The following is a 26,463-nucleotide window of genomic DNA, read 5'->3' as shown; positions in this document are numbered from 1 at the left end:
TTGTAGAGCAGTGTGCATAATGATGTTGGCTGATGATTTCGTAGAAGGTATAATGATTGTTTAATATGTTGTTAAATATTTTACTATTTTATAAATCCAGGGCCTCAGGAAATTGAAATGAATGGAGGTACGTCAATGTGGTACATTTGAAAATAAGAATCCACAGGTGAGATAAAGTGATCGTGTAGAGTATGTATATCTCAGGTATTGACATAGACATGATGATTTTTAAGACTGATTGAAGTGAAATTGCAGTGTGCCTTGACCTGAAAGCTGTTTTTTCCTCCTTTTCCTTCTTAATAGCTGTCATTGGGCAAAATATGTTTGAAAATCTAAAGTATTTTTTATTTTTTTGTTCTTCAAATGTTTCAAAAATAACAAATAGAGACACATTGATCTTGTAGATCTGCTATGTGTGCTATTCGTCACAGGACAAAGTATATAAATTGCTTTATTTTAGTGGCCATGACAGGACTGTCTCACAGAATGGGGACCCGATTTTGTTTGACTTCACAAAAAGAAGAATCAAGAAGACTTGATTGCATTAGAAAATGTCTGCATATATGTCATTTCATCAGATACTATAAAAGTTTATTAAACCACAACGCATCTGTCATGTGAAGTGATATTGAAATACAGAACTCAAAGATGTCTCATCATTCCTTCAGCATATTTTGTTTTACCTACTGTAGCTACTGTACAAACGGTAGGCTTGAGAACTCTGATCATAATATGCCTGTGTCTTGGTAGGGTTAATGAAGAAAAGTTGACTTAACATTCTTTGTGTTTTTTTTAATCATTCTAATATATTTGTTTGTATCTACACCAATGTCGTTCAATATGTGTGTTCTATGAATTGTTTGAGACCTTTGTATGTATATGTGGTAATGTTTGTACAGTTAAGGGAGTGATGCTCGAGTCTAAATGGACTGAACAGCACCATCTCCTGGTCTTTGTCTAAATTATATTTGACAAGAATGGACCAATCCAGGCCTGATGTCAATGGCTTTGAATTGTGTTTGAGGGAACATCGCCCAACTTCAGTAACTGATGCTTATGGGCTGTTAGTGATAACCTTTAATATAGTGATTGACAAACAATATCAGAAATATGTTTGAATGTAGCTTCAAATTGAATAAGGTGAAGTACATTTGATTTGTTAAACTATACAAAATGTCAAATATTTTACACAGCCTCAAGAATAGGCACATTGACAGCTAGACAGAATTTCTCATATTGTTTGAATGATAACAAAATGTGTTCAGTCCCCAGGTGTGGTGCCCTAGGTTATTTTGAATTGACAATCAAATGTATTTATATTGGTTTCTCATTACATCAAAAGATGGGTGTAACTAACAATATTCGGTTGTACAGCCACCTCTGTATTATTTAGTAGCAATCTGTACATCACAGAAACCTTACAGACAACCACAATGGAGTCATATATCCTGAGAAAAGAAGACAAAAAAACTGCTTTCAAAATGACCATTACATTTTATCATGTTAAGACACTAAGTTATACCTAATGTATTCATGAAGTAAAACAGAAAAGCCTAGCTCCATTTTACCAACTGTGCTTCACAGCAAAGGTCATATCCATGATTCAATCCCTGTAACTGAATGTTGAATTGCCTGTAATATTGGCAAAGTTAGAACATGGCCTGTTTAAAATGAGATGCTTTTTTCTTTCCTTTTAGCTATGTGGTCTGTCAATGTTTTTCTTGTACATCACGATGCCGTACTTAACTGTATTTTTGTATCTGAAACAAATTCAGCATCAGTATAGTTTATAGTGACAATTTAAATAAAATGATTTGGGCACACAAGACACAAGTGGTCTATTTTTATTTAAAACATTTATATACAAAGGGTAAGATATTCTGTGCAGAATTTCTCCCCAACATTATCTGTAATTGTTGAGCAATATGTAATTTAGTATTAGTAGTAGTTCGCCCCCGGAACACCCTGTTAAGCCTTGAAAACACAGAGATTCTTTTGTAAATATTTGTTATTATGTTAAATTATTATAACAGGGGCCTCTTTTCTTTATGTGACTGAATGTAACATTAATTCAACAGCATTCCTTGACGGAGATCTTGGCTAAGTAGCCGTAAACAATGTCCACCATTTCGGAGGTGACAGAAAAGCTGAATATGACAGAAAGATAAAGATGCAATCCAACACAGTATATTTATTCAAATATATGACATTATCAAACTAAACAAGGCTACACTAAGTGGTTCTAACCCATATGTGTACAATTCTGTCTGTGTTTGTAACCCTCACTCAAGCACATAGACAGCAGGTAAACAAAGTGTAAAAATAAAAGTAGAATTTCCATTCTTATAATGCCATCCCAATTATCACACAATTATTATAGTTTTACAATATAGAAATTGTAGCTATAGCAAGCAAAATCAGTATTAGACAGAGGGTGTACCAGCCAACCTGCTGCCAATCCATTCAGTCATAAAGTAAACATAATTTGTTGTAATAATACAAACTAAAAAAAAAACTGGACACTGTGGCATATGCCGATTTGTCCACTGAAAACAATCACAAAAATGTCATTATAACAATGGGTTGTTAATAAACCTTTCACTAAATTATGCAATTTAGATTAGATTAAGGCTCTCCATATTATTCTTTACCCGGGATTCATTGGGTATTAGTGTTCTAGTTTGACTAACAATGGGCTTGCAATACAGGGTCACTGTGCATCCCCAATCATTATTACCAAAACTGTAGAAACAATACACAGTCTGCTGTAAATGCATATCGAAGCCCTCAATATGACATTACAGACTATTCACAGCTTTGCAACTTTCAGGATCACATTCAAAAGAGTTTGAAAGGACAGCTATTTCCAAATATAAACATTTAAGTCTAGAACATTGCAGATGAAGTGGTGAAAACAAAAGCTATTCGCAGTGAGCAGTGGAATTTATAGAAAACAATACAAAATTCAGGAGTTCAGATTTGCTTTCCTGTATGTGTTGGTATGAGTAACATTTCAGATATTTTCAGAAGGACTTTTCAAATAAGATCACTGATATTTTTTGACCATCTGTATATGATTGTACTGTACACACTATAGAGCCATCTAAAGTATTCTCGCATTTAGTTTATGCATCTTCATGTGCCTTTACTGGACATTTCAAATCAAATGCTGTTCAGTGCATTATTAATTCACCAAGAACCAATGTGACCTTTGCATGGATCTACCATAAAATGCCTTCATTGATCACTGAGGAATGATAGAAGATGTGTAACATTCTAGACGTCAGAGTAACAGTAGCTGTCTCTGAGCATCTCTGTTCCTCTTGCACAATAAAACTTTGGCTGGTGAGGATACCTGGAGCGAACTGTTCAGTCTGAGTCCGAGTCTGAAAAATCCTCTGCAAAGAAAAAAAGTCACAGGTCAATTGAAGCTAACTCAGCTGTCATGACTACTTTCTTTTCCAGATCAGTCAATTAAATGGGCCATACGAGATGTCGCTCTCGGTAAGGAAGCAAAGGTTACTTAGCATTTTTGAGAAGCTCTATATCTGTAGATTATATTTTGGTATGATAACCCTTCCTGCAGTCACAGCTAAATTGGTGTTATCAGCCGCTAAAGTTGGTGTTCCATTAACTTTACCATACAGGAAAAAAATGCAAAAGATTGCTTTAAAGTTGTACTATGTAACTTTTTTTATAAAACAAATCTTAAAATTCTCCTAACTATTAAATCACAAAAGTTTTAGAAGATCCGCGCCGTGAATTTCAGCCTGTAAAGCCTTCTCTGTATGTAAACTGAGATCCTTGCCGTGGACCGGATCTCGCGCCAAAATTGCGTCATCACACTACCGGCCAATCACAGCGAGGGTTATTCAACTGCCGGCCAATCACAGCGCATCTTGAAGTGGGGTCGCTATGGCAGCCATATTTGTTGTCGCCCGTTTGTACCATCCCTTCTCTAGGTAATTTCGCCTACCAGGCAGGGTGAAGGAGTCCGTATCTCTGGAATTACTGAACGCACAGGAACAAGGGACCCCTTAAAAGATAGATCTCAGCGAGGTGGAGGCAGACGCGGGGGTCTGAAGGTACGAAAAATGTCCGAAAGACGCGGACGCGACCGCGGTTTGCTATAGGGCTAATGACCACTAGTTGGGCATCTTACACAGTATGGCTTTAAGTAGCATATGAGGGGTTAAACTAGGGATTTTTCACGATTCGGAATCCATTGCATGCATTTGTTTTGCACAAAAAAAAAACCTTCCTTGGGCTAAAAACGGCCCCACAAAACTTTGATTTAGTGATGAAAAGTGATGAGCCAACACCTTTCACAGTGTTGTGGGGCACGTTTTTAGCCCACGGAATGTTTTTCGTGCAAAACACATGCTTGCAATGGATCCAGAGTCATGGAAAAACCCCTAGTTTGACCCCTCATATGCTACTTAAAGCAGATCATTTTTTTGTTTTTTTCCCCTAGTATAGTAAAGTTAATGGGACACCAACTTTAGCAGCTGATAACACAAGTTTTGCTGTGACTCAGGAAGGGTTATGATACCAAAATATAATCTACAGATATAGAGCTTCTCAAAAATGCTAAGTAACCTTTGCCACCTTTCCGAGAGCGACATCTCGTATGGCCCATGGACTAGATGTACTTCCTTAGTCTCACATAGCCAGTCCTATCAGAGATCTATCCACTTAAATAGATAATCAGGTGACATTTAAATTCAATATATGGAGTGGACTACTAGGAACACAGAGACATCCTCAGTATATCAGGACAGTATATCACTCACTGTCCTAATATAAAGGACCAGTCTTTAGTCTTTCCATTTCCCCTCCACTGAATTTGGATGTCATCATCATATTCTTTATTTAACCAGGTAACATATTCATTGAGATTAAAATGTATTTTCATAGAGTGGCCTGGCTAAGACAGCAGAATAAAACACAATTATAACAATAAACAAACAACACAAAACAATTTACAATTTAGCAGACCAATATCACATATCGTTGTTGTCAGGTGGAAACCTTGTATATCCAAAACCGTTTGTTTTGTATTTATCTAAACTAGTGAAAACAGCCGATCTACAAGCACACAACGCCGTTGTGTGCTTGTAGATCTGCTGTTTTCACTACTTTTGTGTGACGGCCTTGTATGAAGAAGCAGGGCTTTACTTTGCAAAAAACGTACAAATTTGAAACTTATAGATACAGGGTTTCTGCCCGACAGTGACGATATACAAATGTCAAAGACGTATTATTATTACTAGAAGCTGGGCCGCCCTTTGGGCGGCCCAGCGTCTAGTCGGCGACCTGGCCAACTCGGGAACGATGTAAATAGGGAATGAATCCCCCGCCCTTTAATGCAAACCCCATTATACCTGTTGTCATAGAACCCGTTTTGACCATCTGTTTGCCTGTGTCCATTTATGCCCATATATGGAGATATCTGTCTGTCTGTCGGCGTCCATTTTATGTCCATATATGGAGATCACTGCAGATATAGTTCTGGGTCCATTTTATGCCCATATGCCCATATATGGAGATATCTGTCTATTTGTGTCCATTTTATGCCCATATATGGAGATCTCTGTATCTGTCCGTCTGTGTCCCTTTATGCCCGTATATGGAGATATCTGTTTATCTGCGTCCATTTTATGCCCATATATGAGATCTCTGTCGCTTTTTGTTTGTTTCTTCTTTAAGCAGAATACACAGCCTGCTTAAATCTGCATCATTCAAGTCATCCTCCCAGTCCCACGCTTTGTCGCTTGTCTTATGTTTGTTTTTGTCTCTTTTATTTTCTTTTTTGGAGCGGACCCCATGAATGCCCCATCCTTTAATGCAAACCCCAATATACCTGTTGTCATAGGACCCGTTTTGACCATCTGTTAGCCTTTGTCCCCACCCTTTAATGCAAACCCCAATATACCTGTTGTCATAGGACCCGTTTTGACCATCTGTTTGCCTTTGTCCCCTTATGCCCATATATGGAGATCTCTGCACACACAGTACCGGTTGCGGAAAACTCTGATGTCAGACATCAGCTCCGCATTCGGGGATTCATTTTATGCCTATATCTGGAGAAAGCGTGTGCCGGTGGGAAGAACGGTTCTCGAGATTCACATACATACATACACATTCACAGAGATTTTTTGTTGACTCATGTGGCGTACGTGATGTCACAGCCTTTTATGAAGTGATGTCACAATGAGTCAGCGCTTGCGCCGATTTCCTCCGGAACAGCCTGATGTCAACAATCAGCTCCGCATAAGGAGATTCCGAACGTTTTGCGCCGGTTTCGGAAAACCGCGAGTCGGGTCGGGTCGAGGCCCTGCACTGCACTCCGCGCGGCGGCGGGGAACGCGCGTGCCGAATCTGAAGCCGGTGGGATGAACGGTTCTCGAGATACGCGGATTACAAACAAACAGACAGAGATTTGTCGCATTTATAGATAGATGGAGAAATCTGATTCATCTGGATAAGTGAGACAAGTACTAGTTCCTGTTAGCCTGCATGCTGCTGTAAAAAGGTAAGTGAAACTAAAGTCTACTATCTGTGCATGGTTAAACTTCCCTGCCAGGCTGAATTCACCCCATGGAACAAATGTAGGACAATATGAAACAACAGCTCTGACTCTGTTTCATGTTCTTACTAACCGAGTGGCTGCACTCTGACTTGTCAATGCACTGGAACAGTGCAAAACAAAAATGAGGGCATTCAATTTTGTTTGACTCTGTTCCACAGAAAAATATTGTGAAAAACCAGATCGACTTGTAGATTGGGTATTTTCACAAATACCGAATATTACCAAATAGTAGCCTGGTGGCAAATAGCCACCTGGGGTCTACCATTTTGCGTATTAAAGGCCTGGTTTAAATAAACGCCCATGTTTGTTTAAACACCTGGGCTATTATTTGCAGGGGGCGTATTATTTGCAGTTTCTTCAGCCTAGCTTGGGTCCACCCGGGCTATTATTTGCAGTTTCTTCAGCCTAGCTTGGGTCCACCCGGGCTATTATTTGCAGTTTCTTTAGCCTAATTGGAATGGTAAACAAATAATGGTGCAAGAATAAATAAAAGCCTGTTGCAAATAGCCACCTGGTTAACGCCTGGTGTCCAAATCACTGTTGCGTATTAAACGCCCAGGCTATTTATTATTTGGTGATATACGGTATGGCCTCTTTCTTCCATTAGTTGACAATTTGACCAATGTTTGACCAGTTTGTATCGCATACCTACTACCTGTAGTTATTTTTTTACTTTTGATGCAGTAATGGTCTTTTTCCTTTCTTTCTTTTCTCTTTTTTTCTTCCTTTTTTGGGGAGGTACAGTATTAATAAGGTCTTAAAAGTCCTTAAAACAACACTTCATTGTCATCTGGGGACCCCCCAAAAAATCACGTGGGGATCCCCCTGAGGGTCCAGAGTCCAGACCCACAGGTTGAGAACGGCACTAGAACATTATGCCAACAATGCAGTGGTGGACAGCTACCAAGTTCTTGACTTTCACTTTGCTACATTTCAAATAGAAATATTGCCCCTTTGACGGGATTTGAAGGGATACTTCCCAAACTTTATGAACTACAAAAAGTGCTCCTCGGAGCACAGGTCTAGACTATGTTTACCGATTTGCGAGATGTTTGGACAAAATCTGTAGGAGTATGATATATAATATGAAAAAGATAGTTTTTCTGCTTGCTGATGATGCTATTAAAGGCTGGTGTAAATAATGCAGGGCAGAGGTTTTTCCTTGGCCTCTAGCACACGGGTCGGTCAAGAGTTTCACACGGATCGGTCCAATTATAGGTAAAAATGCTAATTGGCCTGTTATGTGTGCAAAGTTTCACGGCAATCGCACGCTGCTTTCATTGAGGCAAAACGGACCACTCCTGCAAACCACTCTTAGCCAATCAGAATGAAACATGAAAGATCTGACAGATCCGTCTTGATCACATGACTATAGAGATACTGTGCACAGATTTGCGTGATGTTTGGACAAAATCTGCAGAAGTAATATGCAAACCTCAGCCTCCTGGTGGCGCTATAACAGGCTGATGTGAAAAATGCGGGGCAGAGGTTCTGCTCTGGCCTACACGGAGTATGTTCGTGCACAGTTTCTCGCAACGGTGTCTGAGATTAGTTGTTCACAGACAAGCGGACGGACAGAAGGACAGAAGGACAGATGGACAGGGGGCAAAACATAGTCTCGGCCACGCCTTGGCCTGGCAGAGACAATTAATTAACTACTTAAGTCCTATATTTCAAATATAGTGAAAATAGATGATCTACAAGCTCACTACGCATCACGCCACAACATGCTGTAAGCTTGCCTTGTAGATCTTTTTTTTGTTGCTTTTTTTGGTCTAAATTAAATTAAATAGAAAATATATACATATATGCAATTTGTAGTTTTGGAATACTTGAGTATATACTGTATATTTTGTCCACCACTGCAACAATGTCACATAATGTGTATAATTAAATGTATTGTTTTGATTTCTAGTCAGCTTAAAGAGCGTCTGAGTCATAAAGCATCAGTGTATAAGCTTGTGTTACCCTGGCGTCTTGGTGCTTCTTCATTTGACTCCCCTGCGTGCTTGAGGAAGTCAGCCAGGTCATTAAAGATTATGTAAAAATCCAAGGCAAAAACGATGGTGGCAATGAAACCGAAAACCTGTGAAGAGAATGGTGTTTGATGTTGTTGCTGTCAGGCAGAAAACTCGTACTTCCATAATGGCATCTTAAAAAGTATCAACAAGAGTTTATGACTAAATAATAACTACATTGGATTGATTGGAGTACAGGTTATTTTTTCCATTTCCTGAATAGTAACTTTATCAATACAGTATCAACCTGCAGCAGGTAAGAAAAGCAATCTGCTGGCCATATTTTAAAACAACATGCAGAAATAATAGGCAATAATATTGATAAACATCCAATTTAGAAGCATGTACATTAAGCAATTTAGACCGGGTACTCATTATTGCGTATTATTATTTTATGCTTTAACTTAAAAAAAAAGTGCAGATCTACACTCGGTGCCGCGCTGCGAGCTTCTAGATCTGCTATTTTTGAAAAATCGTGAACATTTAAATTTTGACACGATTCTGTGTCTTCTAAATCCTTCTAAGGTTTTTTGAAAAACTCATGTTTCTACGTCAGTGGTTCTCAAACTCTTTCATGTCAAGGACCCCTCGAATTATATGTATTTGGCCGCCGACACCCGTCTCAAAATATTTTGTATCAGGGACCCCCCAGAAGCAAATATTTGAGTTACAAATGTTTACTTTAAAAACGAGATATTCAAAGATTTACACAAAGTTTTGTGATTTTTCAAAAATAGCAGATCTACAACATCTACACTCGGTGCCGCGCTGTGAGCTTGTATATCTGCTATTTTTCAATAGTTAAAGCATTAAATAATTCTAGGCCTAAATAGATTAATAATGATGATGTAAGCTTGGACGTGTTAAGTGGATCAAACTTAATCAACTTTACCCCAGCAGCCCTGGAAGCACCATCTGTGTATTTGGACACTGCCATTATGGAGACGATGAAATACAGGATGGAGGCACTCACACATCTCAGGAAATCCTTGAAGAGAAAAAAAAACCCACATAATTAATCATTGGGATATTCATTTATATTTTGTTTTCCTCACGTGGAAGGGTCTAGATCAGCTGTTGGTAAACTTTTTCATGTCAAGGACTCCCAAATTAATAGGTATTTGGGCCAAAGACCCCCATCTGAAAACATGTTGTGTCAATACAAGAAGTGAGATACCGGTAGTCCACATATCTTTTCCAGATTTTCTTTAAATCAGCCGATCTACAGGCTCACAACGTGTCACATTGCGCTGTGAACTTGTAGATCAGCTATTTTCAAATAGTCAATGTATATAGGGTCCCCAGAGATCCCCGTCAAGGACCCCTGGGGGTCCCTGGACGGTCGGACCCCACTTTGAGAACCACTGGTCTTGAAGCTCACAGCGCGAGCTTGTAGATCTGCTATTTTTGAAAAATCATGAAAATTTCACGCACACACGCACACAGAGACTTCTCGCATTTATTTTTAAGATTATTCAATCACTCAAACGCCAGAATCCCTATTATCGGGGGACAGTCACCTCAAATAGCCGATCTACAAGCTCACCACAAGATGCATTGTGAGCTTGTAGATCGGCTATTTTTGGTGAAGAGAGTTGTTGTATGGAAAAATAACTCAAGTAACAGTTCAACTCAGCCTCAGTTGCATTGTACTTGTAAAACAGTTTGACGCTTTAAGCTTTGTAAAACACAACAGCTCATTGGAGGAGATTTGTGGTACAATAAGCATAGTTCCCTGGCTGCTGCGATCTGCAGAGACAAAACAAGGGCTACGTGCCTTCTACGTCTTCATTAGCCTGAAACATGACGGTCGCGACCGTTCATATCGCACTACCGTCATGTGTCCAGTCTCCAGTGAACCCGACTGTGGTTGTCTGCTGCAAAATCTCAGCAGATTTGTCTGTCTGACTGTCTCATTGTACTAGCTCTAGTGTAGCCGCATCTCGCACTGCTGTGCATTGACTGCATTCGCTTCCTGACTCGTATCAAAGAAGGTCTCAGCAAGAACAGTCACCAACGTCATTTTAGGCTCCATGGCCATCCGCCATGACACTTTGGGTGGCGGAAGTGCCACCCAAAATAACATTAGCGTCTATGAGCACTTCGTCACTTCCGCCACGCAAAAGTGTCATGGCGGCGTCCCATGGTGTGCCAACTTCCGGGTGTTGTCTGTTCCTGCCTAACCTTCCTTGACTCGTATCAGTGCACCGAGGCTCAAACATCACCGCGTTAATCGTGCGTTAACTTTGACAGGCTTAGAAAAATTATATTTTTATTTGTATGATCATGACAGGCCGCACAAACATGAGGAAAGGGCCGCATGCGGGCCGCGGTTTGAGTAGCGCGGATCCAAAGTATAAAATAATGAAGGCCCCTTTACCTTGGGCCCTAGTAACTCAGTCCCACTCCCCCCTCCCCTTGTGACGCCCCATGGTACACACATATTCAAAACTGAACAATTGTTTTCTGATGTTGCTATTTGTATACCTGTAAAAACAACAACTAATAAACAGATTATATAAAATAAAAAAAATAAAAAAGTGTTCTCACCATAAGAGGCCACTGGAACCCTTTAAATCTCTCATTGAACTTGGTGGAATAGAGAAAAAGCAAGAAGAGTGCCAGCAGGAACTCAATGAGGGGCGCCGTGACGAAGGCTGCTGCTGTGGACGCTGCGAAACAGGTAAACGCTATGAAGGACAGAGCCTGAAATGACAGGAGACAAGGAGCGAAAGCATTAGTGTCAAATCATTTCAAAGGTTTAAAAATACACAAGCTGATGTTTTAGCCCAGGGGTCTTCAATGTTTTCAGTCCAAGGACCCCATAGTTGAGAGAGAGATGAAGCAGGGACCCCCAGAACCCTTTCAAAGATTCCATATAGTTTCATTGTTTGACAGCACACTCATCAGTGTATTATGGATTCATGTCAATTTGTGTTTTCAGATATTTAACCACTTACACCGTCATTACCTAATAAACTTGACCTTTTCCACTCTGTACTTAGTCTGCTCTTTTTCCCCTCTACACCCAACCTCTTTACCAAAAATAACAGATCTACAAGCTCACAACGCCTCGCGCTTGTAGATCTGCTATTTTTGGCTACAGTTCTCAGAATATGGACGCTAGGGTTCAAGTGGTTAATATAAAAAAGGAGGGGGAAAAAAACGTTTATATCACACAAAGATTTGGAGGACCCCTTGTAGTGACTCCGAGGACCCCCTAGGGGTCCCGGACCCCCTGATTTAGCCAGTCTGGCTGTATCTGCTCCCTTCTACATTTCTTTTTAGTTTAAGGCTGTTTCATATGTGTACTTTTTGTGTTTGATCCTTGTTGTTGTTTTCTTCTGAGAATGGCTGTATCGGATTGTTAAAACCAAAAAGACATAACCTGTATGTGTGTCCACAGACTCCACACCACTTCAGTTTCCACTTAACGTTGTGTTGTGATTCAACAGCATATCTCTGCCTTTTGAGAAAAGCTGTGATTCACACACAGGCATACTTCCTGTATCCAGCTTTAATGAGATACAGCTGTTTAAAGACAATGTTTATTCACACTGGTTGCACAGCATAACATCTCTCTCTCTCTCTCTCTCTCTCACTCTCACACACACACACACACACACACACACACACACACACACACACACACACACACACACACACACACACACACACACACACACACACTACAGTTAAACTCTGACAAAGTGTGTCTGCTACAGTGTATGTGAACCATGCAGTTGACCATTGGTTAATGGGTCTGGTAACAACAACCTGCCTTGCCTTGATTCTTTTCCCTAGTGAGCAGAGCACTAACTGGACACAAACCGGGAGTGTGGGCAAGTCCAGACACTGTAATCTTAAGCAGACTCAGCCATCTTGTCTTTGTTGCAGCAGCCAAGCCAGTCATCAGAACTACACAGACGTGGGACGTTGGCCTGGGGGTAGAAACTCCCCCCTGTGTTAACTAAAAACCAAAACTGCTGTGGCTGCTGTTCCTGCAGTAGACGCTGCCCAAGTTTAATGTGCATTATTCTACATAAAACTAACCTCCAACCAGGCCACTATCCATTATTTACTTAGCGATTATTCTATCTATTCGTTTTTTAATTCATTGAATAATCAATTTAGCTCTTAAGCGTTATTTTATACTTCGCCGCACAACAGTGTCGTGCAAAATCTTTGAAAATAGCAGATCTTCAAACTCATAACTTACAGATTATTTCATTTGTAATCAATTAAATTGATAGTTGGATTCACTGTTGTTGTTCTGGGAGAACATCTACAGGCCACGTATTGCATGAAGAAAAGATTATCTTCTGATCATCACTAGCTTGAATTTGCCAAATAGACCACATCCTGTACCGGAAATGTCTTCATAATATACTGTAGCAACCTTGACAGTGGGGTGTGTAATGCAGATGAAGTCACAATGAGCTTTTCATTACATCATAAGATGCATTTTCGTCCCTTTTTCATTTTTTTTAAATGTGTTTTGGCTTTTTGCCTTTTTATTGATAGGACAGTAGACTAACAGAGAGAGACTGGGAGTGACAAGCAGCAACATTCGCTCGGCCTCGGGAATCGAACTAGCGACTCGCAGCAGGCTACACAAAGCCTACGTATACGGTATGCGCCTGGACCACTAGGCCATCGGGCTCCCAGTCACACCTTTTTCAAATATATAGGTTTATGGGCTATCTGTGGCACTCAACAACTCAAGTTACATGTTTGTATTCTTTCTTTTTATATATATTTGTTTATTGGGGTTTTTTGCACAACGACAACAATACATCGTGTCAGATTTCATGAAACGTGCCGTATGGGAGAAAGGGGAAACAAAACAAACAGAAAAGGAAACAAGGTAACAAAAAAAACTAAAAAAACTAAAAACACTTGCACACACCCATACACACAGTGACATTTTGGTCACACCATACAGTAGCTCCACCATTTGACGTTTGTATTCTTTCTATATACAATATTAGAGGACAAATGTTTTAATGTAAGATAAGGGTGGGGGAAATCAGTTGTATCCTCAAGAACCCTTTCACAACGCATCATTTTTACCAACCTGATGAGACACATTATGAACAGTATTTAAAAGAGAGGATTATTTTAGTTTTAGCCGTTACTGGTGACCATATCACAAGCTTTAATGCTTCATGCTGGTTTTTATACCATTTCAAATACAGTGAGGAGTGTGTTTCAGAAACGTCTTAAACATATAGATTACAAAATGTGAGTTCATATATCTGGCATCTTGCATGGCCTTGAAATAGCTGCAATTGAAACACACAGTAAGCCATACAAGGTGCTCTGATGCACTGTTTATAAAAGCACAGTGAGATCTGTGACTGACCACATGTCCAAGAACAGTTCAAGTAGCCTATAATCCTACTTGTTTTCATTAGAGGCCTAAATCTAGAGGCCCAGCGTCACTGCATATGGGCTGCTGCTTCCATATGACACGGACGGTAGCATTTTTGTGTACAACAGGGGTCTTCAACGTGTTCAGGCCAAGGACCACTTTGTTGAGAGAGAGATGAAGCAGGGACCCCCATAACCTCATAGATTCCATATAGTTTCATTGTTTGACAGCAAAATCATCAGTGTATTTTGGATTCATGTCAATTTGTGTTTTCAGATATTTAACCACTTTGAACCGGCGAAACATGACCTTTCACTATGCAGTCTGCTCTTTTCCCCATCTACACCAAAGCTCTCTCGCCGAAAATAGCCGATCTACAAGCTCACAACACCTCACCCTTGTAGATCTGCTATTTTTTGGTTAAAGTTCTCAGAATATGGACACTACGGTTCAAGTTAATATAAAAAGGATTGGAAGATTTGGAGGACCCCCTGTAGTAATTCTGAGGACCCCCTAGGGGTCCCGGACCCCCTGTTGAAGACCCCTGGTGTACAATAAGACCATGAAAAATGGGGTCCTTCGTGCCAACCTGATAAGCAATTCTGCAGCCACAAATATCTGAGGTGGCAGCTCTATACTAATTCTGTGCTTTTGGCACAGGTGTCTTTATGTCAAAATACCATGGTGAGAGAAGATAAGACCTTTATTGACCCTGTGGAGGGAATCTAGTTGTCAAAGGCAGCAGAGTAGTAAGATACAGTTACAGCAGTGTAAGAAAAGTTCTTTATAGATACAGGCTCACAGCAGGTACATAAAACACTTCACACTCAAAGAAACAAAATGGTAACACTGAAGTCTCGTGCAGCAGCCCACACACATACACGCACGGTCGCGCACGCACGCGCGCGCGCACACACACACACACACACACACACACACACACACGCACACACACACACACACACACACACACACACACACACACACACACACACACACACACACACACACACACACACACACACACACACACACACACTTTTTCCATTGTCATTCACTCTTATTAGAGGCCCTCTGGGTACAAGGATTCACTGCGGGCCCCCCATGAATGCTCTTCATAGGGGGAGGGGGTTTAACCCATTTAGACTGCATGGGAACGCATTATTACCGTATTACGCATTATTTTGTGCTATTACTATTGAAAAATAGCATATACAAGCTCACAGCGCGGCACCGTTCTGCTATTTTTGAAAAAGTTACATTTTTTTTCAGTGGTGCTCAAACTTTTTCATGTGAAGGACCCCCCAAAATGATATGTATTTGGCCACGGACCCCCATCTCAAAATATTTAGTTCCAGGGACCCCCCAGAAGCAAAATCTGAGTTACACATTTCCAATTAAAAAATACATTATATTCAAAGATTTGCACACATTTTCTCGACTTTAAAAAAATATCAGATCTACAAGCTCGCAGCATGGCACTCGGTGCTGCGCTGTGAGCTAGTATATCTGCTATTTTTCAATAGCTAAAGTATAAAATAATGAAGGCCCCTCCGCCTTGGGCCCTAGTAACTCAGTCCCACTCTCCCCCCTTGTGACGCCCCTGGTGGCCATACAGTTTTAGTTTGACAGCCAAGGGGTGAGGAGGATCACATTTTGATGTGGGAGTGAACTACCATTGTTGAAGCAGACAGATTTCCAGCGCCTCAGGGCAGGGCAAGGGGTCCATAGAGCCCTCCCTGCATTTACTGTACAGAAACACAGAACTGTGCCTTTTGAGGGCAGTGTGAATAGAGATAGCTGTGTCCAAGGCTGTACTCTCAATGTCACATGATAGCTAGACCTACTGACGACACATTGGGACATTTATGTCACAGGTCTGCTGGTTGTATGGTCCACATGAAACAGTCTATAAGCTTTCCCCCAGATTAGCATATTTCGCTCTTTTTACCCTAATAAAAGAGTGACTTTTGTAATGATGCGAAGTTAAAAAGCTGAAGTAACGGGACAACTGTTCAAATAAGAGACCCAGCCATCCCTCTGGACACACCCCCGTTTTCTTTTCCTGATTTGTAGCCTACTTATATTTCATTTCAAAACAAAACAAAGGGCATTTTAAAAGCACAACAAAATATAATAGCTTTTTGCAGATTGTAGAAACGGTGGGTAGGCTTTAGATCTGGATTCATTAGGCGTATCATCAGTTCATCTTTGACATTATGCTGGTTATAGCAGGCTACGATTCTACCAATCGCAAAAAATGCATATCCAACTTAAATTTTCGGAGTACCACAATACTTTATCTCTATATTGTTTAATTATTATAGCTATTAACCGCCACGCTCCTCCCTAGACTAATGGAAACCTTGTGATGGATGGAGCCTAAAGAAAATGACAGATTTGAAACGGTACAAACTTTCCAAATATTCCAACGAGTTTCCATCATAAAACGTGGATAATTCGAAAGTAACGCACACTTGCACCATTTGACTTTTACGCATTTGAGCCATAGTACCCGTTATTACCCATGGCTAAACCAACCAATAGCCTATAAAAATCTTACCACTTCAGCAATAAGAAGCATTCCTTTCCGTGAAGTTGCAAACTCTTTGCTGGGCAGAACGGAGAGTAGAACACTTTCGCGAGGTCCAGTGGCAGTGGAATTGGGAGCTTCGATATCCCCCATTGTGAAGATGCGTCTTTGAAGGAATTTGAAATAAATCAACTCAAATAGAGTAAACCTAAGTTTGAAGAGAATGCACTAGTCTGACTGTGTAACTGGAGCAGCGTACTGCTTCTTGACAGTGGAAACGGAAACAATGACACTCACTGCGGAAACAAACGCAGAGCGCTTCACAAAGGAGCAACATCTGCAGCATTCTCCAGATGTGAAACGCGATGCCCCGAGTAGGTAGTGGCTAGAAGTGCTGGACAAAGTAGGCTAGCCCAGGGGTCTTCAACAGGGGGTCCGGGACCCCTATGGGGTCCTCAGAGTTAGCTGGGGGTCCTCCAAATCTTTGAGTAAAATAAACTTGTTTCCCCCCTTTTTTATATTAACCACTTGAACCCTAGCGTGCATATTCTGAGAACTTTAGCCAAAAATAGCAGATTAGCAGATCTACAAGCTCAACGCCAAGATCTAAGAGCTTTGGTTTAAAGGGGGAAAAGAGCAGACATAAGTAGGCTACAGAGTGAAAGGTCGAGTATTAAGTAGCCAATATTGACAGTTCACGTGCATCTGAAAACAAATTGACATGAATCCAAAATACACTGATATTGTCATGTCAAACAATGAAAATATATGGAATCTATGAACAGGTTGTGGGGGTCCCTGCTTCATCTTTCTCTCAACTAAGGAGTTCTTGGCCTGAAAATGTTGAAGACCCCTGGGCTAGCCCAATGGTTCTCAAACTTTTTCATGTCAAGGACCCTACATTAATGTTTATTTGGCCACGGACCCCTCCCCCTGGAACCCACTCTAGCGCCCCACACCTGGTGAAATATATAGGCAACTACAACAATGAAAGTTGCTCAGTTAAAATTGTACTTGAGTTCAGGAGTACATGAGTTGCTTTTAAAACTTTGAACCAATTATTTTGTATAGAAATTGACATTCCAGAAAATATAAACAATATAAATAGGGAATAGGCTAACAGTGAAAATAGCAGGTCGATCCAAAGGGTGTTCGACCTAATGACATGTTACCGTTGTGAGCTTGTAGATGTGCTATTTTCAATAGCCTATATTTGAAATAGGCCATAAAGCTGGAGTAATTATATTTATTTTGTTAAAATACACATCTAAATAACTATTGTAATAGCAGTAACAGGAGTATCCCCATCTCACCAGCTCTCTATATAGATGTTTATTGTGGTACCAATTTTATCCAATCAGGTGAGAGAACTACAATATGTGACTATAAATGTAGCCTACTAATACAGGACCAATAAGACAACTAAGGGTGAAAAACCTTGCCCTAGTCACGCCATGTATTGGCCAAAGGGGTTTGGTTCCCCAGACATCACAGTGATTATATATACGCGCTATATACTATACTATACTATACTATACTATACTATACTATACGGTATATAAGCAAGTAACCGGTTTGTTCATTATACAGTGTATGAGGTTTTCACCCGCCCAAACAACAACATTCTTTGGACCAACATTTTGACTATAGCCTTCTTCAGGGCCTTACCAAAACATTTCAATATTGTGTAAAAGTTTTTTTTTTTTTCGGCTGTAAAATAATTAATTCTTTTAAACTTTCATATATTATAGATTCATTGTGCATGCAGTGAAATATTCAAAACAATACTGCTAATAAAAATTCTATAGCTCAAAATATTAGAATATTACGTCAAAAGAAGGATTTATAATACAGAAATGTCAAACTTCTGAAAGGTTATGTTAATCTTTGCACTCAGTACTTGGTCTGGAATACTTTTGAACACATTTCTTCATCAATGGGGTGTGGCATGAAGGTGGTCAGGCTGTGGTACTGCTGAGGTGTTATGGAAGCCCAGGTTTGCTTTGATAGAGGCCTTAAGCTCATCTGTGTGGTTGAGTCTGTTGTCTCGTCTTCCTCTTGACTACACAACACATACTATTTTCTGTGGGGTTCAGGTCAGGCAAGTTGCTGGTCAGTTATAGCCTGGCTTGGACAGACTATAATACTAATGCAGCTAACTAACTGCAGTTGTTTTAACATGGGTGGATTGTTTAGCTGTGCTAGGCTAGGTCAGTTAAGCCCAGTAATACCAAGGTCAGTACACCAGTTACTAGTAGTTTTGGCTCTGTGGGTAGGTACCAAGTGCTTCTGGCTAAAGGAAATCATCATCTCCATAATGCTTGTCAACCTATGGAAGGACAAAGTGCTCTAAAATCCCTGGGTAGATGGCTGTGTTGACTCTGAACTTGATAAAACACAGTGTGGAGAAAAAACAGCATTGTATTGTATTGCTGATGTTGTATTATAAATCCTTCTTTTGACATAATATTCTAATAATTTTAGATAATTATGGATTTTTTTTTCATGAGCTGTATACCATACAAATCAAAATGAAAACAAAAAAAGGTTTTGAATATTTCCCTGCATGCACAATGAATCTAGAATATATGAACGTTTAAAAAAATTAAATATATTACAAGAAGAAAATTTACTTTTACACAATATTCGAATTGTTTGGGATGGACCTGTACAAACAGAAATCCAACTAGTGTGAGGAAAACCATTACAAAATCATGAAGAAGTTTGTGATTGGGTTGTATCATATGAATATAGCCGCAAGGCGTAAGCCCGTAATAGAGGTGTGGTGAAAATGATGTTAGAAAATGATGTAATGCTTGTTCTTGAGAATGAAGAAAAAGCATATGATATGTAATATACTATTTATTGTAATAGTCGTGGATAGCTTTTGTAAAAGTAAGCTAGTCTAACCATAACATTTTCGGACACATTGTCAACATTCTCAAACAAAGTTTCAAGTATATGAAATAAATAAATGTCTACTGTAAATAAACCTACTGTATATAATGACTCAAATTCGAAAAACCACTATCCTACATTACATGAAATATAGGAAAACAATTAAGACAAGTACTGTACACACAGGTGCTGGAGAAAGACAGACCATATACTGTATGTGCGGCCGGTTCAGACAGGGATCTCCATGTATGGGCATAAAAGGGATGTACTGTACTATATACAGTACATGGATCTCCATATATGGGTGGTCCGATATACATCACTGGCCAGATGGCCAGGAATTGGCACGACCTCGCCCTATCGTACAGTATGTCGCCCTGAGGCGTCTTACTAGTCAATTACAACCTCAATGAAAGTTACCAAATCAATAATGTGCTATTGGTTGAAGTAGAGTCATTGTTTTGCTGCAGGCTTCACAACTCATCATGATGAATGATAACATGGATTGGATACAAGTTCAGAGTTTCATCATGATAATAGGTTAGCGATCTGTCACCAGAACATCATGGTGCTGGTCAAATCATGTCAAAACTTATAATGGTTTATAACAGCCAGGTACTGGAATATACAGACACAAGTGTATATATACAGCAGTACTACCCTATCTCATTACGTGCAATAGCTTACTCATAAAGAGATGACAGAGTTGCAATGTTTCTCATCTTCCTTCCTGTTTCCTAAACAACTGATGGCTTAGGAAATGTTTGATCCACACACACACACACACACACACACACACACACACACACACAATAAGAAAGAAAGAAAGAAAGAAAGAAAGAACAGATTTAATGTGATCAGCTGTGCATGTCAGTGCTTAGTAGAGTTGTTTTCATCCGTCACTTGTGTTTTCATTCCTGGACTTGTTGAATGTGATCTTGTTGAATACTAAGTAACTGTCTGCACACAACAGCACCGCTGACATTAAACCCACGATCTGGAAGAAGAGAACACGTGTCAATGGCTCCAACATCAGCTACAGGTCAAAACAGTTAGTGGTGGTGTGACTGTGTATATCGTTGTTGTCGGGTGGAAACCTTGTATGTCCAAAACCGTTTGTTTTGTATTTATCATTTAAAAAATGATTTAAACTAGTGAAAACAGACGATCTACAAGCACACAACGCCTCGCACCGCGAGGCGTTGTGTGCTTGTAGATCTGCTGTTTTCACTACTTTTGTGCAAAAGCCTTGTATGATGAAGCAGGGCTTTGCTTTGCGAAAACATGTACACATTTGAAACTTGGAGATACAAGGTTTCTGCCCGACAGTGACGATATGTAAATCAGTCCACCAAAATGTCACAATCCAATAATAATGATAATTAAAGCTGCAAGCAGCAATGACCGGGCCCTCGCAGCTCTACCCACGTCACAAGGCCAGCAGCCAATCAGAAACCAAACAGGAAGTCAACCATTTCGAATAATTAGTGGCGTTTTGGCGCATTTTCGGCCGTTATCACGGGTCGCACTTTAACGATAGTTTAAAGTTTTTCTCAAAAAAAAATTTTGAGAAAATTTTTTTGAGAAAAAAAAAATGTTGAGAAAAAAAAATGTTTGAGAAAAAAAAAATTTGAGAAAAAAAAATGTTTGAGAAAAAAAAAAATTGAGAAAAAAAAATTTTTGAGAAAAAAAAATTTGAGAAAAAAAAGTTTTTTGAGAAAAAATTTTTTTGAGAAAAAAAGTTTTTTGAGAAAAAAAAATTTGAGAAAAAAAAAGTTTTGAGAAAAAAAAATTTTTGAGAAAAAAAAAATTTTGAGAAAAAAAAATGTTGAGAAAAAAAAAATGTTTGAGAAAAAAAAATTTGAGAAAAAAAAATGTTTGAGAAAAAAAAAATTGAGAAAAAAAAATTTTTTGAGAAAAAAAGTTTTTTGAGAAAAAAAGTTTTTTGAGAAAAAAAAAAATTTGAGAAAAAAAAAGTTTTGAGAAAAAAAAATTTTGAGAAAAAAAAAATTTTGAGAAAAAAAAATGTTGAGAAAAAAAAAATGATGACACCAGCCGCGAGTCTGTACGACAAACGGTTCATGAGTTCCTGTTTGGTGAAGGGCACTTCCTGTTTGGCGAAGGAAGCGTCAATTAAGGTTAAGGACTCTTAATCAAGTCATATGATACCAGCCACAACTCTGTACGATAAACGGTTGAAGAGTAACAGCCAAAAAAAGGAACAATCAAGTATGGACCAATCAGAAGAGGGGGCACTTCCTGTTTGGTGAAGGAAGTTTGACCCTTCGCCACGGGCACGCCGTTTTACGAAAACTCACGATTTTGATAACTTTTCATCGTTAAGGTGTCTTGAGTATGCCGAGCGAACTTGAAGTTGATCCGATTAACCCCCTAGGAGGAGTTCGTTAAAGTGCGACACGTGAAAACGTCCAAAAATACACCAAAACGCCACTAATTAGTCAAAATGGCTGACTTCCTGTTTGGTTTCGGACGTGGCGCCGAGAGACTTTTTTGTGAGTCCGGACACAATACAGATGTGTACCGATTTTCGTACGTGTAGGTGAAACCGTATAGTGGGGCTTGAGGCACGAAGTTTTTTAGGGGGCGCTATTGAGCCATTAGGCCACGCCCCCTTTTGTTTTTTTTTAAATACGAAATTTTTCGCCACTTGTGATGTGTGTGCAAAGTTGCGCAACTTTTGGAGTACGTTTTGCGGCTCAAAAACACGATTCATTCGGCGGAAGAATAATAATCTTTGCAAATACAATAGGGTCCTCACACACTGTGTGCTCGGGCCCTAATTATTAAGTGTGCCTGCTATGCAATAGCAAAACACTTATTGTAATCCGCCATACTTAAGTCATTAAGTCTTTCGCCACGAATTTCTGCACGTAATAACTGCCGCACAATTTACGCCACCGCCGCAATATATACATCAAAACGTGCGGCTCGGCCGGGAATGGTGTGCTATTACTTTTCTTTCCGATCCGCGTTACCATTGCGACGTAATTCGCAAAAAACGACGCCAATAAACCCCATTGACTTAGAATGGGGGAAACTTCGGCACGTAATAACTGCCGCACGATTTACGCCACCCCCGCAATATATACATCAAAATGTGCGGCTCGGCCGGGAATGGTGTGCTATTACTTTTCTTTCCGATCCGCTTTCCGATTGCGATGTAATTCGCAAAAAACAACGCCCAAAAACTCCATTGACTTTGAATGGGGGACTCCGAAAAAAACCCAGAAACTTTGGCGCCACATAACTCTGCCATACTTTTGCCTAGCAACGTCATTTAAAATGTAAAATGCTCACACAACTTTGGTCTTTTTCCGACCAATAGGGATGAGCTGTAATTGATTAAGCCTCGCCCCCTCTTTAACAGGAAGTGCCCTTCACCAAACAGGAAGTGCCTCTATAACTCATGAACCGTTTGTCGTACAGACTTGCGGCTGGTGTCATACCTTTTCTTTTTTTCTCAATTTTTTTTTTCTCAATTTTTTTTTCTCAAATTTTTTTTTCTCAAATTTTTTTTTTCTCAAAAAATTTTTTTCTCAAATTTTTTTTTCTCAAATTTTTTTTCTCAAATTTTTTTTTCTCAAAAATTTTTTTTTCTTTAATTTTTTTTTCTCAAATTTTTTTTCTCAATTTTTTTTCTCAAAAATTTTTTTTTCTCAAAAAATGTTTTTTCTCAAAAAAAAAATTTCTCAATTTTTTTTTTCTCAAAATTTTTTTTTCTCAAAATTATTTTTTTCTCAACATTTTTTTTTCTCACATTTTTTTTTCTCAAGATTTTTTTTTCTCACAATTTTTTTTTCAAAATTTCTTTTTCTCAAAAAAATTTTTTTCTCAATTTTTTTTTCTCACAAAACAATTTTTTCTCAAAAAACTGTCGTTAAAGTGCGACCCGTGATAACGGCCAAAAATGCTCCAAAACGCCACTAATTAGTAGAAATGGCTGACTTCCTGTTTGGTTTCTGATTGGCTGCTGGCCTTGTGACGTGGGTAGAGCTGCGAGGGCCTGGTCATCGCTGCTTGCAGCTTTAATTCATTAATCGTCCATGACCTTAATTGGGGCCTATTTCGCCAAACAGGAAGTGCCCCTCACCAAACAGGAAGTGACCCTTGATCTCGTGAACCGTTTGTCATACAGACACGCGGGTTGCGTCAAATGAAATAACGCTAATGCTAACACCAACCGCTACACAAGGTTGCACAGACTTAGCGAGCTGCAGGCACACTTAAAATTTCTTAGAAATGTTCTCTTCTAGTTCGTATTGATGGCCAATATCTCACCCCTCCACCCAGTGTTCCCTTCACAGTGTAAGTAGACACAGCCATCAGACTGAAGACGAGCACAAGAGCTGCACCAAACACTGAATTGAACACATCCTGAAAAGAGAAACATTTTGAAACATGAAGAGAGTCATTATTAGACCACCCTGCATAAATGCAATATATCGACGTTGTCGGGTGAAAACCTTGTATGTCCAAAACCGTTCGTTTTGCATTTATCATTTTAAAAATGATTCAAACTAGTGAAAACAGCCGATCTACAAGCACCGTTACTCGCTGTTACTCACTACTTTTGTGCGACGGCCTTGTATGATGAAGCAGGGCTTTACTTTACGAAAAAACATACAAATTTGAAACTTGGAGATACAAGGTTTCTGCCCGACAGTGACGATGTATAAGTATTGTCACTGGGTATAATATTTCTTACTATGAGTGGCCAGAAGAAGAAAGTCAGCTTCTTGTTCAGCTTGAGTGTGTATAATAAGAGTAGAAGACCAGTGACCAGAAACTCCAGGCCTGTAACTGCAATGTACTTGGGTCTAGATGCTGCCGAGAAGCACACAAATGCCACAAACAGAGTCAGCTGGAACAGGGGAAAAGAAAAGAAATCCAATTAGTATTTTTCACTGAAAGAAATTACTTTTTAGAGCAAGGCATCTGATGCACATCTCAAAGCTAGGTTGGTGACGTAGGACAACACGTGCATATATATTCAGAAGGAGCTCTCTGACAGCGATATCAAATAAGAGGACCCGCACACTGTCAGGAACTTGCAAAAGATTTTGCTCTTTATTTCAAAGTTTTGTTTTTTACAAATTCCTAACAGTGTGCGGGTCCTCTTCTTTGATATCACTGTCAGAGATATTCTACTGAAAAACTAACAAAACAAAACAAACAATAACAATCAATTGTGAAACATGACTGGTAGTACATTTTTTTTAATGTGTTACTAAAGCTTGAGACTGGCTTTTCACCATATGTCCGACAGACAGTAACACAATCTACTACAGTATGTTGCATACAGTATAAGTGATAATCAGGCTGTGATTATTACATCCACTGATCAAGCAAATCACATCAGTGCAACACTCTTAACACACCATGCAAGGACATGTAATGAACAAACAAATTCAATCAATAGAACTATAAAGATCATATTCCCTTTGCATACAACATTGTTGGCAAAATATTAAATATTCATTTATTCCACATTGACCATGATGTTAAATTAAACCATACAATATCTTCTTGCCATGATGCCATGCGTGATCCATCCTAATATTATGACAAGCGGAGGAGGAGGTGTAATAGGTTGAGCAGGTTAATAAGAGACCCTGACGTACAGTATATAGTAGGTTCAATATCTCCTCACTTGGCCCTACAGACACTTTTCACTCGACTTCTGAGAATATTTATCAATTAACACATCTCTTACATCACAGGTACATACATCAATTAGCACTACTCTACTTACGCAGGTACAGTATTCCTTACAGTGGGGATTCTCTGTCATAACTAGAAGCTATTGAAGCAGTTTAAACATGTCATTATAAACACAATAGCTTACCATCTCTGCTAGTTTCACGATGCCCCTCACAGATCTGAGAAAAGCTGTATCAACCTCCATGGCAGTTTGGGTAAAATAAATTCTGTTTTTGTTGCAATGTCCTCAACAGCGCTATCTATGACTGCTTCCTGATGAAGCAAGTTCCCCTTTAGCTGTGTAGGACAGGGGTCTTCAACAGGGGGTCCGCGACCCCTAGGGGGTCCGCGTAGGTACTGCAGGGGGTCCGCGAAATTATTGCTTAAAAAAAAAAAAAAAAAAAAAAATCTTTTTTTACATTTATGTTAAAAAATAAATCATGATTCTATCCATTTTGAATAGCTTGAATACATGATTACTATGCAATTGACAGATTGTTGATATTATTGACATTGGTTCTCAGTTAATAAGTAGTATGTTTAGAAATGGTAGTGGTACGGCCCACCCTGCTCGCTGTAACTTGTACATGTTTAAAATAAAAAATATGTCGTAGCCCCGACCCCCCCACCCTACGAGGTGGTAGGGGGTCCCTGCTCCATCTCCCCATCAGTTTGGGGGTCCCCGGCCTGAAAACGTTGAAGACCCCTGGTGTAGGAAATGACTCAATAGTTTCACATCCACTACTTCATAGTGAAGTTAAATAAACCATCTATGGATGAAGAAAACAGAACGATCAGCTGTTCACGGATGAAAAAAAGTGGTATAAAAAGTGTTAGTGATGCTCCTGGATCCAGCGGGATGCAATCATGAAAAAATAACACATGATCCGGGCACAATTTAGAAGAGGGGAAAACTAACTTTATTGTTAAAACGCCAACATGTTTCGGCCTAAAACGGCCTTCATCATGGTGGAAAAAGACATCTATGGACTATGCACTCTGATCTGAATACTTCATGGTATTCTAACCTGCTGTCGAATACAGACACACTAAAGGTTGAGAGGGAGAACAGGTCCAGCTACAGTGTACATCTGCAGGGGCGTCACAAGGGGGGGGGGGGGTGGGACTGAGTTACTAGTGCCCAAGGTAGAGGGGCCTTAATTATTTAGCTATTGAAAAATAGCAGATATATAAGCTCACAGCTGCAAGCTTGTAGATCTGGTATTTTTGAAAAGTTGTGAAAATGTGTGCAAATCTTTGAATATATGTATTCTTTAAGCGAACATTTGTAACTCAAATTTTGCTTCTGGGGGGTCCCTGGAAGTTG

General features: G+C 39.5%; 2 protein-coding genes across 2 annotated transcripts; both read right to left on the bottom strand.

Annotated features, from left to right (window-relative positions):
- Positions 1-2,312: 2,312 nt before the first annotated feature.
- cmtm3 (CKLF-like MARVEL transmembrane domain containing 3) lies at positions 2,313-16,670 on the bottom strand (the record flags this gene model as incomplete). The annotated part of the gene is made up of 5 exons (XM_080730013.1): positions 2,313-3,398; positions 8,561-8,678; positions 9,503-9,598; positions 11,161-11,316; positions 16,548-16,670. 5 exons carry the CDS (start codon positions 16,668-16,670, stop codon positions 3,370-3,372), a joined length of 522 nt encoding a protein of 173 aa, XP_080586139.1. The 3' UTR covers positions 2,313-3,369.
- Positions 16,671-16,745: 75 nt separating this feature from the next.
- cklf (chemokine like factor) lies at positions 16,746-25,344 on the bottom strand (the record flags this gene model as incomplete). The annotated part of the gene is made up of 5 exons (XM_080730224.1): positions 25,282-25,344; positions 24,142-24,297; positions 23,715-23,810; positions 20,319-20,412; positions 16,746-16,813 (listed from the first exon to the last, which is right to left on the bottom strand). Exons 1-5 carry the CDS (start codon positions 25,339-25,341, stop codon positions 16,746-16,748), a joined length of 474 nt encoding a protein of 157 aa, XP_080586350.1. The 5' UTR covers positions 25,342-25,344.
- Between the last annotated feature and the right edge of the window lie 1,119 nt (positions 25,345-26,463).

This window comes from Nannobrachium achirus, assembly GCF_963921795.1.
Source record: "Nannobrachium achirus genome assembly, chromosome: 7".
Classification (NCBI taxonomy): Eukaryota; Metazoa; Chordata; class Actinopteri; order Myctophiformes; family Myctophidae; genus Nannobrachium; species Nannobrachium achirus.
Note: the sequence above shows the minus strand (reverse complement) of the source record. Positions and strands in the feature narration are given on the sequence as shown.